A 17,908-nucleotide genomic window follows, 5' to 3' on the forward strand; every position below is an offset into this window, starting at 1 on the left:
GAGCTACACCAACTTCTGCAAGGGTATGTATTTTGTCCATAAATCTCCAGTACCCTTATCATACAGAAGCACACAGTCAAGTGTAATGCTGTTAACGAATATACACAATGTTGATTGCTGTGGTTTGGTGCTTGCTCTTTTTCCTTTACATGAAGCCATATTCCCTTACATGTCAAGGGAAGATAATGAACATATATTCCCTTAAATGATGAGGGTGCATTTCTGATAAACAGGATGGTTAGGAATTCAAGATAATGAAGATTTTTTTTTTTCCAATACAGTGCAGGATGGATGAATATATTTAAGAAATAAATATAGTTTAAATACTCAGAGACAGTAAAGTGCAGTATAAAGTCTTCCATAGCACTTTCTAGATATTATTAGTGGAGAAATATACTGAAAAGTAAACTTTTTTGCCTCACATAAAGTTTTTAAGCTTTTCCAAAAAAATAATGATGCTCTTAAAAGACTTCGGGATAACATTGAGGATGTGAAGGGAGAAGCGGGATCATCAGGATTGCCAAGTGCCAATTCAATTCCCAGTAATGACAGAAGAGGTGCAAAGTGCTGACAGTTGAGAGGCTGGCTTTTCAGCCTTCTTTGCAGTGGCTGGACAAGCTGATCGCTTTTAAAAATGGAATTAAAATCAAGAGATGACTGCCTACTAGTCTGAGATTTGGGCTAGTAACAAGGGACTAAATCTGACAGTGTCCTGATGTGTGTATCTCCCTGTTTTCAGGATAGATCAGAGTCCTGTCAGCTGTTTCATCTGTGAGATTGGATGCTTGGTTTAAATCATTTAGTGTAAGCATTCTTGCAACTCTTTCCAGATGGTTTCACTTTGACTGTGAAGCCAGCACTTCCAAAGCCAAGTTCCTTAACAGAAGAGACAATGTCTTTCTGGAGAGCAAGGAGAACTTAAAATCCAACAGAATTCAGAATAAACTCTTCAACTCTTTTTACCATAGACCACTCAAACACTGAACTGTGATCTGTTCCCAAGTAATGCTGGTGTCATCTATGATTACTCCCTGGCTCATTGGCTAGAGTAATGGGCTCTTACCAGTGGCAGAACATGACTATTCTGTGGGTCATGGGGTCTCCTAATTAAGCTTATGGCAGCTGGCACTGTCTTAAACAAGGAGAATTTCGGAGTTCATGACCTGTTTCTTAGAGTGTCCCCTAAAGTCTGGTGCTATAAGCATTTGTGTAGTAACCTGGGCTTTGAAGTTGTTTCTGTGACTGGTAGGCAGAGCTTCCAAAATCCTCTTGTGCCCATGGCTGCTTCATTTTCATTACATCCATTACTGATTGCAGGCCCACCAACTTCAGTATAACAAGTTATGTTTAATTTAGCTTTTAAAGCAACACTTCTGCCTAGTCAAAGGCTTACTAGCATCATTCAAGGATTGTCCTGAACTCATGATTATATGCAAAGATAGTTCATGGTTAAAAACCCATTGCAGTGATGCTAGAAGCCAGATCTCTCATTGGAATGAATGCAGAACAGACAAGACATCCATCTGGTTCACAGCCACAACTGAGGTGATCTACATATTTCTACTAGTGAGATACGTAAGATGCATCCACACATGGATATTCATGCATCACCTGCATCTTAGTGAAGTTCCACAAGGCCAAATGCAGCTCAGCTGCATGCATCAGTACAGCTGGGGAGCTCAGGAGAGCTTTCAATGGAAAATGGAAGACTGCAGGATGGAAAACAGGTGATAAAAATGCTTAGCAAACATGATGCTAAAGAATCAATGATGCAACTCCAAAACAAAGTACAGAAAGAGACAGATAGCAGTGTGGCACTGAACTTACAAGTCACCAGTTTTAAGCAATGACTAATTAGAGTAGGAGTGAAGGAAGGGTGGAATCTGATAGAGCAGTATAAATGCATGAGTGACACAGAGAAAGTGAATAGGGAATCAAATTATTTGATGTTTGCTATTTCTTCTATGACAAGAAGGAGCAGGCATCAAATAAAGATAGTAAATAGGAGGATGGAAGCAAAAGCCGATAGCTCTTCACACCACACACAGTTCAGCTGTGAAATCCCTCTCACAGGATGTTGTAGTTGCTTGAAATGTTCCTGGGCTCAAACAATAATGGGACAAGACAATGGAAGAAAATCCATGGAAGGTTCTTCAATACAAAGAACACGCATCTGGCGCAGGGAGTCCCCTCAGCTGGTAACTGCCAGGACTGGGGAACTGGGCTGGACTGTCTGATTCCATACAGCTGCTCTGAGTGCGGGTCCACATACTTGCCAATGGCAACAATTATCTCCAGGCGTTCTCAGTTTACACTGACAAAGGACCACAATTCCCTATCAAATCAGGACGTGTAAACACTGCTACAGGGCTTATCTCACTTCAGTGACTGGTGCTGAATAGGAAAGGTCAGCAGGTTTTTATGATTACAACTATTACTTAAATTTTAACTTTTAGATACCTGCTGCTGGAAAAGAGCACAATAAGCACACCAATATACATGCACAGCAAGTCTTCATACCCTATTTCTTCATGCTGTTACAGTAACTCCAAGTTGCCCTAAACCCCATCTGAAGTCAGCATCAGCAGAGCTGTGCAATACGTTTACCTGACTGTGACTAGCTCCTTCTGGGTTAGAACAGATGTTTAGGTATTTTTGAAACATTATTTCCCCCAGAACTACAACAGATTTTCAGACTGATGAAATACTGAACAAGCTGGCTTTAATAAAACACTGTGCATCCTTGTACTTTCAAATATGAAGGATCAGTGAGTGTTCACCTGCTCCAGCGAGGACTACCTTCTCCCCTGAACAACTAGACTTGCTGCCAGACACCCTCCGTGAGGTGCATCGCTGCCCAGAGCAAAAGATGAGCCGAGGAATGATGCAAACATCCTCACCATCACGCTCTGGCCCTCCTGGGCACATGCTAAAGCACCTGTGCACCAATTTCTCTTGCTCGAGCATCATGCGAACCGAACGCAAGGTCGGGCATGGAAAAGCAGAGGAAGACCTCAGCCCGGAGCAAGGAGATGGATGGAGAACAAGGTGAGCTCAGACTGCGGCTCTTGAGGCGGCGAGGACGTTGCTGCTGTCGGGGACTGGAGAAGGGGGGGCTGCAGCAGCTTTGCCCGCAGAAGCGGCAGGGCCGAACCCCGCAACGGCCGCAGCAGGGCGCGGGGCTGCCTACACTTCCCAAGGTGCCCGCCGCGCCGCTCCGCGCCGTTCCGCGGCACCTGCCGTCAGGGGCGGAGCGCGGCGGCGCTGCCCGCTGAGGGCTGCGCGGCGGTGGCGGCGGGCGGGGATGGTGCCGCCCGCGGGGGCGCGGTGACGGGCGGCGGCAGCAGCGGGAGCAGCAGCGGGCGCGGCGCCTACTGCGCGCCATGAGCACCGGCACAGGTAAGGGGCTGCGGGGGGCAGCCCCTGGGGTCCCCTTTGTGCTTTGGGAGGGGACGGTGTCCCTGCCCCGCGGGGGTCCGTCGCGCCGCTGTGCGGTGCGGGCGGGGGAGCCGGCTGGACGCTGCTAACCTAAACCCGTATTAAATACGCGAGTGTATGTGCGCGTAGCCCGGGGGAAGCTGCCGCAGCCGCGGGCGCTGCAGGGCGGCAGTTGCTGCGGCTGCCGGGACCCTGTGCGGGGGGCTCCGGCTCCGCCGCCCCGGCCCCCAGCGTCTTCCACACCCCGGCGGGGACTCCTCGGGACAGGCTTGGCCGGCCGCAGCCATGGGGACCCGTGTCTGGCCTCCCCCCCGCCTCGGCGGCACCCCGCAGCAGGGCTCGGGGGTGTCTGTCTCGCCCCGGCCCCGCGGTGAGGTTGGCTGGAAGGGTGCTGCTCGCTCGCTGCTCGGCACCCCAGGGGTGGGAGCTACGGGGCTCTTCAGATGGGGGTATCTGGGTTAAAAGCTCGGGCTCTGCTGCTGGTGCTGGAGAAGGTGAAAATCGCGGAGGTTTCGCGGAGCCCTAGGCGGGATTTGACACCCGGAGGGCTCCAGTTGCCCAGGGTGATACAGGAGTAATTTACCCTGTGATACAAGCAGAATTTGAGAACTGACTTGGAAATGTGTTTTCCGGCAATTCAACGTTCATCTGCGTGGTGAGGCAGCGGGAGGTGGTTACTTCAGAGCACAGCTGATGGCAAAATATTACAGTCCTTAAGGCAAATACAGGGTTGTGTTTAAGGGAAAGGGGGAGGTTTTGGGAGCTGATTGTGTATTTCGTTTCTGAGGGTAACTGTAGCTGCTAAATATACCCTCTGCCACAACAACAGGGACACATTGAATATCTACAATTACGTGGTGGTTCTGTATGTCAACATGCTTAATCATATCACAAACTCACAGCGAGCCAAATGGGAGCTTAGCACAAACAGCGAGGAAAACAAGCTCCCTGTTAGAGCAGTGTGAGACCTGGGGTCAGGCACCTGCCAGAGACCTCAGCTAAGAGCCTAATTTGGCATTTCTTAGGTCTGCTGAAGGTGTGGATGGCTCTGTCTGTGCCGATCATCCACATTCCCACAGGGTCTGTAGATGAAGTGCCCTCTCTGGGGAAGTGTCCAGGCCAAGGCAGGTGCCCATAGGTGCAGGCGAGAGCAGAGTAAGTGTGCATTTCAGGGTGTATTGAATTGTGTGCTGCGAATCCTGGGTCTGTTCTCTGTCTTTTAAGAAAACAGAGATGGTTAACGCAGATGGTGACATACATCTGCAATGGAGATGATTAAATTCCAGCACAGAATCCCATCCTCAGTTATCCATCTGTAATTTGGAACTGAAGAATATGAAATACTGTGAAACATTTGAATTCTGTAGTGGTAGAACTGAGGCTGGAAGAGGAAATATTAAAGTCCAAAGTTGTATTTCTATATTATTTAAAAAGCCAATCAAATAGTAAAGTTATAAACCCAGTAGTAGACTTAGTGCATAACAGTCTAGTGCAGAGGAGACTTGACACAATTCTATTGCTGTAATTGCACCAAACATGGTGTAAATGAAATAGCAAAAATGAACAGTGCCAAGATACAAAAATAACATCCTGGGAAAAAAGAGAGTGGAAAAAAACCCTGAGAGTTCTGCGCTCTCATCTGAAAGAATAACCGGCACTCTGGGGAGTATTGGATTTAAGTATAGGTTTAGCGCTGATGTTCCCAAATTGTGATTTTTTTTTTTTTTTTTTTTTTGGTATGTCCATTTGGACATGTAAAATTATTTACAATCAGTTTTAATGGTAAATCGAACATGAGAAGCCCACATCTATTCTGCAAAATCAATGGAAATTTTCCATTAACACCAGTGGGACAAGTATTGTATAGCAAATTTAATGCCACAATTTGACTAAAATCACTGTTTCCAAAAGGTTTATACCAAAATTACTATGGAAAGGCTATGATTCAAAAGTTTGGTGCTTACAGAAAGATGTTTCTGGTCCTGCAAAGAAAATAAGGGTGCAGCGTGGTCACACAATCAGCCCCACACAAGGTTCAAGTGATTGCTGCACTGTTTGGTAACCCAGGAGAAATACCCGCTCTTCCTGTTAATCTTGAGATGGAGTAAGCTGTTGTGGGTCTGTGCTTGTTGCACCAGAAACCTTTGCTCAGGCTATGTCCCCTCTTCTGCTGATGCAACATATCATTAGCTATCTGTGTCAAGAGGGTTTCAGGATACCCGGTGACGCTGCCTTGCTGTTTTAACTGTAAGATTTAGAATTAGATACAGAAATGCTTAGATTTGGTAATCATGATTTCTTTGTCATTTATGAATACAGGTAATATAATTTCAAGTGGCTCAATAGTACATACATACTTTGAACCATTATTCCACATTAGTGAGTTGCAGACCCATGCTATAATTTTAAATGTAGAAAGCATATGATCATGTGGCATAGTAAAACAGTGCAAATGAGTTACTACTGTAGTGATAGGGCAAGAGGTTCAAACTGAAACAGGGGAGATTTTAGGTTGGATATAAGGAAGAAAATCTTTACTGTGGCCATGATGAGGTGCTGGAACAAGATGCTCAAAGAAGTTGTGAAAGCTCCATCCCTGACAGTGTTCAAAGCCAGGTTGGATGGGGCTTTGAGCAGCCTGGTTTAGTGGGAGATGTCACTGTCCATGGCCAGGGAGTGGAACTGGATGAGCTTTAAGGTCCTTTCCAACTCAAACCATTCTGTTATTCTGGGTTGTAATTCTGAGTGTGATTTTCCTCAGCTGCCTTCCATATACTTACCATTGATTTTGGCTGAAACTGTTCCTAAGAAAGACCCCGTTCAATGCTTTTTATGCTTTGGAAATTTGCATGGCATGGCTGTGCTTTTAGGATTCTAAATGTACTTTTGTATGTTTATAATATCATTATCAGTCCAATATTTCAGTTCTTTGTCATCTTGAAGTCATAGCAGGAACAATAGAGGAGGTTTAAAATTTGAGATTGATAAAACAAGGTTCCCGTCAATTCCCAGAAATAGGGTAAGATGATGCTAATTACATTGTAGGTGAATTATCTTGTATTAGGTTAAATTAAATGTCATGACACAAATTCACATGGCTATTTAGTCCTTACACTATTAAAGGGAGAATTTGATGGCATGGATCAGAGAACAGCTAATGGAGTGTCACAACACAAATGGAGCAGGAAAACAGTGATTCTGGTTACAAAAGAGGTTATGCTGGTTGGTCGCACAGAGTCCTGTTCTGCTTAGAAGCTACTTAATTCCTTTTCAGTGTTCACATACAATTTTGCTGATAGGAATCATCTCTGGAGACAATAATATGACTGTTTCAGACTGCAGTATATATTCAGTTAGATACAGTGTTTTACTTTCAGCCTTTCATTTTGGACACTAGGAGAAGAGAGCATTGAATTACTAGATAGGAGCAGCAAGGTCTCGACTTGCTTTGGAGTTCTCCAACTAATGAGCATGTGCAGTCCTCCAGGTTTTGTAATTAAGCAGAAGTAAAACTACTTTATTTCCTTGCCTTCTTAGCCATGTTTCCCTGAACAAAAGGAGTAATGCCACACATTTCCTGATGGTATTTTCTTCCTCTGAAGTTGAATTGCATAGACTGTGTATGGTTTCTTAGATTGTAAAAAAACAGGAAGCCATATTTTAGGATTATTTAAGAGGTTTTGATTGAAGATTCTTCTTTACAGCTCTTTAGAAAAATATAACTCAGTGTATGACATCTGTTATATGGTGTCATGTTCTTGGATTGTAAGAATGTATAGCACAGTTACGAGAGGATGAAATAGGTCAGAAGAAATAGGTGATGGTACATCAGCTGGTAACTCTGGACTGCAGGACATCCTGGCTGCCACAGGCCTTCATGTGCTGCCCCAGCACTGCAGCAAATCCTGCTGGTTCTGCTTTAAACAGATATTTGGCTTTCTGAGCGAGGTCTGTTTCTTGCCAGCTTGCCTGTTTGCAGTGCAGCATCTGTACAGTAGCAAGCGCCTCTGTGGCTGATGTCTTTACGCATCTGACTGCTATCGCAGTACAATGTTCAGGTCAGTGTACTTTCATTTTTCCTTCTCAGGATGTTATGTACTTAATGCCTAATAACCAACTTTGTCATAAAAACATAGAGGGTTAAAGAAATAAACAAAGGTTTGAAGTATTATTTAAAGCATGGCTACTAAGGCTAACTTTTCCCTGTCTTGCTGCCTTCTATGCTATGGGCTGGCCAATGTTCAAGGAGAAGTGAGGAAACCCTGATTTTAGTTTTGCCTACTTTGATGAATCATCCCCACTCCACACTACACATCTCACAGCAATGCAATCGCATCTCTCTTGGCTGTTGTTAACTTTTAAGCTCACCACTGCATTTTCCAGTCCTGCTAGTGGATTGCTGGTGCTATTAACTCACCTTTGGACCTTGGGCTCTCAAACCAAGCATACAGCAGTCACAATAATGAATTAAACATATTTGTGTGGAAATGGGCTGTGCTTGGGGCTTTTCAAAGCAGAGCTGGGGAAATGCCTGGATGAGAGAGCCAGCAGAGCTGTGTCTCTACACAAACCTGGTGTCAGGTGCAGGGCAGTGGATGGGCCCTTGAGATTACTGAACAATTTGCTGGCTCGCTGTCTGCATCCTTAAATATAACCTTAAGGAAAATATTTCTGAATTTAGATTATTCCCTGTGTCGAGATCCATTAGCAATGTGTCAAGGTCCTTAACTGCTATCGTCTGAAATGTTGGGATTTTTTTTTTCACAGCTTATTAGTTGATATTCATGCTCTGAAATCTAGATGGAGCATTGTTTTGCATGAAGCACAAATATTTATTTTTCCATTTCGGAAAAGGCATGTGAGAGGAATATAAACTCCATTCAGTGAATATTTCTGTTTGCTTTAGGAGCCATTTTTTCTCCCTTTCTCTGTAAAAGCAAGTAATTATTCTTCTGGCATTAGTCAAATTGATCAATAACTCTATTTTGGAGATTCTCCTATAGGACAAGTTGCTTGACCTGTAGTTGAAGGAAAACAAAGTCTAAATGCAGTTGGCCATGAAAAATACAGTCTTTAATTGTAAGAAATCACTTCTGATATTTGAAGAGACTTTAATGTTCTTGTAACACAGATGATTTTTTTTTTTTTTTTTTTTTTGCTAGTGTCATATGTCAGTTGTTAGTGTATAGTACCTACTCTCAAATGCAGTGGCCAGTTGCTTGGAAGATTTCAAGTCGCTCTTCTGTCATTTCATGGGACACTCTCTAGTACTGGTTTATTGAGGGAAATAATTGGATATAGTATAAACGTGGAGCACTAAGCGTGCAGTTGTTGTGTTCATAGAATCATAGAATGGTTCAGGTTGGAAAGGACCCTAAGGTCATGTAGTTCCAACTCCGTGCCGTGGGCAGGGACACCTCACACCAGACCATGTCACCCAAGGCCCTGCCCAACCTGACCTTGAACACTGCCAGGGATGGAGCATTTACCATTTCTTTGGGCAACCCGTTCCAGTGTCTCATCACCCTCACTGTAAAGAGCTTCTTCCTAATATCTAACCTGAACTTCCCCTGTTTAAGTCTGTTTCAGAAGATGACAAAGTGAAATTGAATCCCTGTGACATTGTTTGTATTGTGAAATCCTTGGTGAAGTAGGAGTTAGTTTGATCCATATCATATGAAGAAGAAGCCACAGAACCTGTTCTGCTCAAAAGTGTCATGCAAGAGCTTTTGTCACTTTAGAAAATAGGTCATATACATCCTTCTCCTCGCAGGGGACTTGAGGTTTCATGTATAGCAGGGAATTAATACATAAGGTGGTTTACTAGTTGATGTCTGAATAGATACTGGGATCTTCTCTGCTGAGGAACGCTAAGTAGGACTAAATGAATAGGCAGCTTATATGCAGTGATTAACTTGGAGAGGTCACAAACCATTTTGTTTTTTTTTGTCTTGACTTATTTTTACCTCTGTCAAGATAGTTTATTGATGTACATTTATACATCACAGATTGCTGCAAGTATTGCAGTTTAAAATTATGCCAATGCTGTAGAATTCATGAGAAGTATTCTTTACAGTTTCCTTTTTATTTTAATCTTGGTTACTTTCATTTACTTGTCTCTGTTTACAAATCCTTTACCTTTCTTTTCTTCCTTATGTTCTCAGTACTGCAACTTAGCTGGGACCTTCAAGTCAAACAGGAATTTCTCTTCTTTATGTTGTAACAGACTGCTGAGGATTTTTGGTAGAGTTCAGCTGACAAGTTTGGCTTTATGGAGTCTTGGTGGGTTTGCAGTGGTGTTTCTTTTGGCTTTGCAATACCAGCAGCATTAAAGCAACCACTTGGTTACAATTTTAGATGCAACACAGATACAGAAGACCTCATCTTTAAGGTTGCATTGTGTAGGGCACTGAGACCAGAGGGAACCATGTAAGTGGGCTGTGTTGCCACTGTTACCTTTGATGATCGGAAGACAGGAATGGAAAAAGGTTTGCAGCCAAATCCCGTGACTGGGAAACAAGGCAGTCAGGAACAGCTGGGGCTGCGTATGTACTGCGAGTTGTAGTGAGTGTCTGGCAGTGACTCCAACACCTCACCCCTGTGACTCGCACATATGCTCTCTGTTCTGCTGTCTGTTAACCTGGCTGTAAGTCAGGCTCAGAGACTGCCAATCGTAGGGTTACTGCTCATGGTCTAAGCCTCGGTGTGCTCAGCATCTCCTGCCCTGCTCAGGCTAAATAAAACCTTGCTTTGGAGCAGCGACAGAAGTGTGCCTGAGCGCAGGTGGAAGGTAAATATTGGTGATGACAGAGCAGTGTTGGTTTGTGTGCTGTCTTGAATGTCTTCATGACTAATAGTGTACATTTGAGTACAGCCTTTCCACCCACTTTGTCAACAGAGTCCAGCCCCAAATCCTGCCAGGGTTCATGCAACGAGCATGGTGAGAGGAGCTGCTGTGTGCATCACTTGAGTGTGTTGTGTAAAGAGAGGTCTGCTTTTGTTCCATCTGGAGAATATAAGGCCAAGGAAAGTTGTTGTGGTCTTCAGCCACCTGCCATGAGTTGGTCCTCTGGGCTTCTGGTCCAGACTTTTCTGTAGGTATCCAAAGCCGTCCTTAAGCATGACTGCAGAGCTTCTGTTGAGCTGCGGTTAATCTTGGTTGGTTTATGAGGCCATTCACCAACCATTCTTCCTGGCCTTGTTTGGATAGCTCAAAACCAGGAAAAACTAGTGTCAGCTTCATGTATGAACATTTGTAAGCTCTCCTGCATCAAGCTCTGTGGATAAACAGGATTTATGTGCCGCAGATCTGCTGAACAGTTGCCTAAAGATACAGAGTTCTGTGAGTTATGAATATGCAGCTGCAGAGCCCCACCTTGACTCAGAGTTTGGTGTGAACATCTGGCTTCTCCATTCACATTGAGAAGTGTTAAGCATCCATCACCCACGGGTGAAATCACTGTGAACTGGGGAGTGTTTTGTCACTCTGAAACCAGGACATTTATTTATGTCCTTAGTACAGAATTGGATGTTAACATTTGAACATCTTTATTCTAGCCATAGCTTTACATGGTACCCATCTAAGATAACACGCATCTCAGAGGCTGTCTTAATGTCTTGTTGGCTATGAGAACACCAAAGGTTTTCTAGCATCTTCTTTAAGGCTTCTCTTCTTTGTGTTTCAGTTTGCTGTATGATAGATAAATTGTCATTATTTCAGATCATAATACTGTCTATACCATCTCAGAATAAAGGTCTGTGTGGCTCAGTAGCCTGTGTCCAGCTGTGCCCATTGTCCTGACCTGGAAACTAATGGTAACAGTGTCTAATTGTGACTGTCTTGGTCTTGAATGTTTTCCCAGGTGGTACTAAGAGATGCATCATCTCAAATGCTGAATTTTAGCTCATTTTTGGTTGTGTGGCCTGAATGTCATTGTCTGCAGAAAGCCAGCTTTACAATAAACTTCTACTTGTATCTTAATAGAGCTTAATATCTTAATAGAGCTTCCCAGTTAGGCTGCTACAGATTTGATTGTGTCTGTATTATTAATTGGATTTGACCTAACAATAAAACCTAGGTTGCACTAAGAACCCTTAATTCCTGTTTTTCTAAACTTTGGGTTAAATAATCTGCTGCATTTTCAGGAAACCTGCTGAAGTGATAGGCACCCGTTTCACATTTCTTTTCATAGCTCTCTAATTTTAGGTTATGATATGTCTGAGCTTTTTTACAAGGTCAGGGTTGATTTTCTGTGGGAATAATATGGCCAGTGTCCTATAAAGAAAGTGAGGCTGACATTAGGGTGATGCTGCCCGCTCTGAAGCAATGCTCGGCTGGGCTTTCTGCATCTTGACTCTGAAGCACATAAGATCTACATAGATCTAGAAGCGTGCCATAGTTGTGCCCATTTTAGAAAGCAGCAAACAGCATAAGCTGTGAATTTAAGTTGGCAGAAGCAGCCTGGCTGCTAAGCTAGAGCTGTCAGGAACTGCCATAATGTTGGTTGGATACTTTCTTGATTTACCTGTCCTGTTATGAAATAGAAAAAGGCAGCTTCTGAGAGCCTTTCTCAATATGAAGGTAATGAATATTTTGGAAATATACAAGAATGCTATATATTGGAGGTAGTCTCAGCTTCACCCTTGGTAACGGTGATCTCATACATGTGTTTCCTAAGGTCAGTTATGTATTTAATAGAGTGATGGAAACTTTTTCTATAAACTGCACTGTGGGCATCAAAAAGCTCACTAGTTTCAGTTCTGAAATTCATCTTTAATTCTAATTATTTGTCTAAACTATTTTTATGACATTATCTAGGTTATGAGTCAAATTCAGTTGCTCAACTTAATCGTCTACCACTTCCCTGTATAACTGGTTGTTTTCAACTCAATACTGAGTTGTTTGCAAAACCAGGGCTGTCTTCCCTCAAGACAATTAAAGATAATTTGTTACTGTGAGGGTGGTGAGGCACTGAGAACAGGTTGCTCAAGGAAGTTGTGGATGCCCCAACCCTGGCAGTTCAAGGCCAGGTTGGACAGGACCTTGAGCAACATGGTCCAGTGGAAGGTGTCCCTGCCCTTGGCAGGGGGTTGCAACTAGGTGATCCTAAGGTCCTTTCTAACCCAGACCATTCTATGATTCTATAATGAACCTATCACTTCTCATAGTCCATTTCTGTAGTAATCACTCTGCTGCTTAGAAAATGCTGTACCGGTTTTTATATATATATATTTCTTTAATTAAAATAGTTTTCTATTTTCTCTAATTGAACCTATTTTTCAGAAGTGAACTAGTGAATGGTGAATGTGTTTTAAGGAATTGTGCATCCAAGTGTTGGTTACAGAGAATTTAGCAGTGGGTAAATAGCAAACCTTGATGTGTTAGAGCAAGCTTCCTATTCTCGCCCTGCTCTGTGGCTCCGTACTGTGGATCTGGGTGGCAGGTCATGACTCGTGCAGGAAGGCAAAGGACTGAAGTTTAACCAGCAGCCCCCGTGAATTTCCTAGGCAAATTAAGGTAGTTGTACTGTGGAAAAAATTATTATATGGAAAGAATTTCCACTGCATTGATATTATGGTACTAAGAAGAATTAACAGTTACCAAAGAACCTATATTGGTCACAGGCTCTTTGGCATTTCAGCTTGACAGCTATGTATAGCACTTGAGCAGGAGGGAGGGAGGACTCTGGATGGACATAGAGCTACACGTCCAGGAGAGCTGTTGTACTGACCTGTAAACAAGGCACCCTATATGTTTCACTCTTTTTTGTCTCTAGGCAGAAATCTTTTCTGATGCTTCGGAGATGACCATTGCATCTCTCTGTCAGTGTTAAAGACTTTTTGTCAAAGTATTTAGAGTTTGTGTTGCACGCTTTAGGAATTCTAAAGTTTTACAGCGTAAAGAAATTGTTGCAATAAAAAATTGGAAAACTCTTTGAAATACAAAAAATATAATGAATAGGGTACTTGCTGTTGTATTCCCTGTATTTCATCTGTCTGTCATTTACGTTGTTGTAAACTCTAGGGGGGAGATGCTGTCTCCAGCTTTGTGTACCGTTTGGATGTATAAACAACCATACTATTTTTAGTCCCAAGCTGAAAGAGAACATCATCTCTTTAGGAAAATTCTGCCATGTTCTGCAGGAACTCCTTCCTTTTTTGGTAGGATGTGTGACTCTCTACGTTTATGTCCTCCAATATCAGGATTTCTCTTTGGCAAAATTCCACTATGGTACTCTTGGTACTGCATGTTTGAATAAAGATATGTAGCTTTTTAACAGCATTTTTGGTCAATTGACTGCAAAGCTCCCACAAGAGAAGGGAATGTGGTTGTACACACAGGAGAACTCAGAAGAGATTTGTGACTTTGGTAGGATTAGTCAAGAGGGAAAAGAAACTGGAACATGAAAGCCTGAATCAAATGTTGTATCCTTTAGGTCACTGGGGTTTCATGTGTATAAGGCTTAATACATTTTTGGTTATTTTTAGCATTGGCAGGAGTGGCCATGTTCTTTTGTCTACAAAAATAAGAAAAGAAAATTGAAGCTTAATTTGTTTGCCATTTCCCACTAAGTTTTGAAAAACAATATCTGGTCCTTAGCTTGTTGAGTGAAGAAGGGAGGGAAGAGTTGGGCTTGTAAAATCCAACTGCAACAAAGCCAGTTTCCTGCTGTTAACTCCATGCCTCAGGCAGCCTAAATACTCCCCCCTCCTTGCTGTTTCTTTCTGGATCATATCCATGAGCAGATTTCATTCCAAAAAGAAATCGGGATTGGAACTGATGTCACCCACCAGATAAGACTGCACGTGTGAAACGCACACGTAATAATAATTCCATAAGAACCTAACCCTGGAAAAGGTTGGGGTTTTATTTTTACGTGGTAGGAAGAGGCTCCATGTACTGGCAGCCGAGCTGCAAGCGTGCAGCCCCACCAAGGAATCTGTGCAGCCCACAGTGGCGCCTGTCCCTGCAGACCCCTGCCAGCAGCTGCCACTGTCACTTGCCAGTTGTTTAAAGCTCTTTGAAGGTGGCGTAACATGGCAAAGAGATCACATGCAGCTCCTTCCTCTAGAGGCAGGCTTATGTTAATGTTTCCCCAAAGGCCAGTGTTACAGATATGTGCAGAAAGATGTAAAAACCCCTGCTCTTCTCTCTGCTTGCCCATCTCCCTTTCCCAGCTGGGTAGTTGAACAGGGAAGGAGTTAACTTTCCCATTTTTCTATTTCTGCAGCTTTCATCAGTCGCAGTTGCTGAACCCAATAGGTAATTTGGAAAATATTCGTGATCCTTTCCATATTAGACTGATAACACGTCAGCTTTTGTATCCCCTGGTGAGCTGAAAGGTTAGTTATTGGGGTGAAGATTATTTCAGTCCTGAGGCCTTGTGCTGAGTCAAGTTTGTTTACTGGGTACATCTGCCTAGATAAAGTGGACCTACTCCAAGCCACACGTAGCACTTCTGTTCAAAAGACATAGAAACAACCAAGTGCATCTTAAGAAAAAGTCTGACTGAAGTGTGCGAGACTGATTGACCCCTGATGCTCTCTGTAGAGAAGTATCAAGTTCCTATATTCATAGGTTCATTGAATGTTAGGGTTGGAAGGGACCCTGAAGACCATCTAGTTCCAACCCCCTGCCATGCGCAGGGACAGGTTTTGATCATTTCATCATTCTGGAAGAGTGTAACCATTGGTATGATTTAATACTTGGGGGAAAGAACATCTCCATGATCAGAGCCGTGTCCACGAGGGACCAGCACAGTTCTGGCACAGCATGGTTATGAAGAACTGCATTGCTAAACCAAACCCATTTCAGCTTCTGTGGTGTTTGAAGGCTTTTTCCAACTTTTAGCCTTTATTCCAAAGGTGGCTCACAATGGGTTGCGCCTGCGCTTGCTGTGCATATGAGTCATTGCAGTCTTGTTTGTGAGGGGAGTAATTCTGACCACCATCATGTTGAACGGGCCTGGTGTAAAGAAAAATGCAAAAAGGTATTTCTTTGCAGGAAGTCCTCAATATCATGCAATAATTGTCTCTAACTGGGCTTCAAACCACAGAAGCGTGTTTCAGAAGCTAGATTTTGAAATATCTATGTACTCCAAAATTAATATATTATAGTTTATTTTAAGAAATTCAAGTGGTTTATTTTCAGAGCTGTTGACATGAAGCCACTGATGAAACAGCAGCCAGCCCTGAAGCCTACAGCCCCCATAGGGAATGCCTGTCAAAATGTGCCCTGGCAGATCATTAGGGTAAGACACTGGCACATTAAATTTGTCTCATGTGTGCCCAGACAGTCTCAAGAAGCCAGAAGTACTAATGCTAAGGATGCTGAGTTATCAAAGCAGTGCAGCTACATGCAAGAGGATTAATTTTGCTAATACATGCTTACAGTTCGTCAAGCTAATAAGGTTCCGCAACATCCGATGCAAATCCACAAAACAGTTAAATTTAGAAGGCGTTATATTGTGCCTTTAGATTGACATGGACATTATTCATGGTTACAGCGTGGAATACCTCATTTGTAGCACTCATTGTAACGGTTTAAAAGTTATTCTAAAATTGATTCCTGAGATGTTTTTGAGATGAACAGTTTTCAAATTCAGGACTAGATACACTCTGTCCTGTGTATAGCCCCACTGAAGCACAAGGAACTATGTACTGATATAAGAAATAAACTTCAAGCTGCAATTATTAAAAGCTGCCCCTTAATTAGAATTGAAAATGTGAAGATTTTTTTATTTAAAAGTTTGATTCAAATAAGAATATTTTAGATTTCAGAGATTTTTACTGGTAATATTATTCAGAGACCAATTCCAAGTATAGCTTTGGTCAAGTTTTGGCCAGGTTGGACAGAGCCTTGGGTTACATGGTCTAGTGTGAGGCATCCCTGCCCATGGCACGGGGGTTGGAACTGGATGATCTTAACGTCTTTTCCAACCCAAACCATTCTATGATTCTATGCTATTCTTTAAGGTGGAACCCCTCAGAGCCCCCTCATTTATGAACTGTTGTGCTGCAAATTATTAACAGAACAACTAATTCTGGAAGGTCACATCTTGTTTATGTCCTTTAATGCAAAGGAATTGTAGGTAGAATATGCTAGGCCATTAAAGTATTTGAGAAAATAGTTCTGTTCATTCAGTTTGAAAAAAGTAAAGGTGAAATTAAGAGTACACTTAAATGTAGGTAGGAAGCAAGAAAACAGGTTTTAGTTTTGATTTTAAATGAAATCCATAAGCAGATATGTCTAGAACAAAATTACAGAAGACTGCTGTAGGTTGCTGCAGTGGTACATTAACATACTAAACAATTTAGTGTGACACATTTCCTACATCAGAATTAAACAAATAGCAGCTTAATGCATTAAGTCATTCTAGTGACATCTGCTCTGTCAGTTGGCTACAGGCTGGACAGTTAAGTATTATGGCGAAAGATTCATGAATGGATCCAGCAGGTCAGGATTTGCTCCAAGTCATGAAAGTCTGGAGGCCAGTTTTGGTTCCCTTGATACCAGTCACATTGGTGACATGCTTTGGGACCCTGCCATGGTTTGGTAGGAGATGCTTAGCTGCAGGCATTGTCACCACCGTCTTATTTCCACCACAATGTTGGTAAAATCAGTGGAATGAAGGGGCCATTTCTGGTGCTTCCAAGAGGGATATCACTTGCTGTGGGAGTCTTATTTTTTTCCTTAATATTTTTCCATGTCATTGGGGTTATATCGGTGAGTGGACCTGCCCTGCTTACTTTATCTGCTCTTCCCAGCATCCTGGGAAGGTGGCTTTGCAACAGAACTTGTGTCATTTGCATTCTTACTGCAGAGTATTGTGGTGTATCTCTAGGACTTTAAATGATATTATGTTGTTTAAAGAAAACCCAAAACCACTGTTTGAAAGAATCAGTTTACCAGATAGCGTACAAGCAGAAGCAAAACCCTTATGCGTGTCCCTGAGATCTGTCAATTAGGCCATGTACACGCACAAGAAAAGGGAGAAATCGCAAGCAGTAGCATCTATAGTCATAAACCAGGATACAAGTTGGAGCGTCTTTTAAACTATTTAAACTTTATTTAAACTTTTAAACTATTTGAATTTTATATTGTTCATACAGGAAAGGGATGAGGAAACCTTTCAGAATGTTAAAAGCCTTTAACTTCTTTCTGCAACTCTGACAGCTAGAACTGAATTAAAATAAGGAATAACAGATTGCTGCATGATCACTTATCTCCCAGTGATGGTACTTAATTTAAACCATCAAGTATTTCAAGGCTGTGATGAAAATGTGGGACTTAGCAATACTTCTTACATTGAAATAAAGACTTACAGAGCTCCCATGTCAGAGAGTCAGCAAAAATCCAAATGCAGCCAGATTAGTGGTGTTAATCACACTGCCTATTCCTTATATTGTGAGCAATCTGTGCAGGGTGTAGAGGCTGGAAATGAGATACCTGTGCAGTAGGGTCTGTGGC

General features: G+C 42.6%; 1 protein-coding gene across 15 annotated transcripts in view; it reads left to right on the forward strand.

Annotated features, from left to right (window-relative positions):
* The first annotated feature begins 3,271 nt into the window (after positions 1 to 3,271).
* Positions 3,272 to 17,908, forward strand: part of ABLIM2 (actin binding LIM protein family member 2) — a 134,739-nt gene continuing 120,102 nt past the window's right edge. For all 15 annotated transcript variants that reach the window (XM_061468239.1, XM_061468260.1, XM_061468280.1 and 12 more), the window contains exon 1: positions 3,272 to 3,399. In XM_061468239.1, the coding sequence (XP_061324223.1) occupies positions 3,384 to 3,399 (16 nt within the window). In that variant the 5' untranslated portion in view covers positions 3,272 to 3,383. The remainder of the gene's footprint in view (positions 3,400 to 17,908) is intronic.

Source organism: Pezoporus flaviventris, unplaced genomic scaffold, assembly GCF_033815535.1.
Source record: "Pezoporus flaviventris isolate CSIRO_AGI_PZ_B2104156 unplaced genomic scaffold, CSIRO_AGI_Pfla_v1 ptg000002l, whole genome shotgun sequence".
Classification (NCBI taxonomy): Eukaryota; Metazoa; Chordata; class Aves; order Psittaciformes; family Psittacidae; genus Pezoporus; species Pezoporus flaviventris.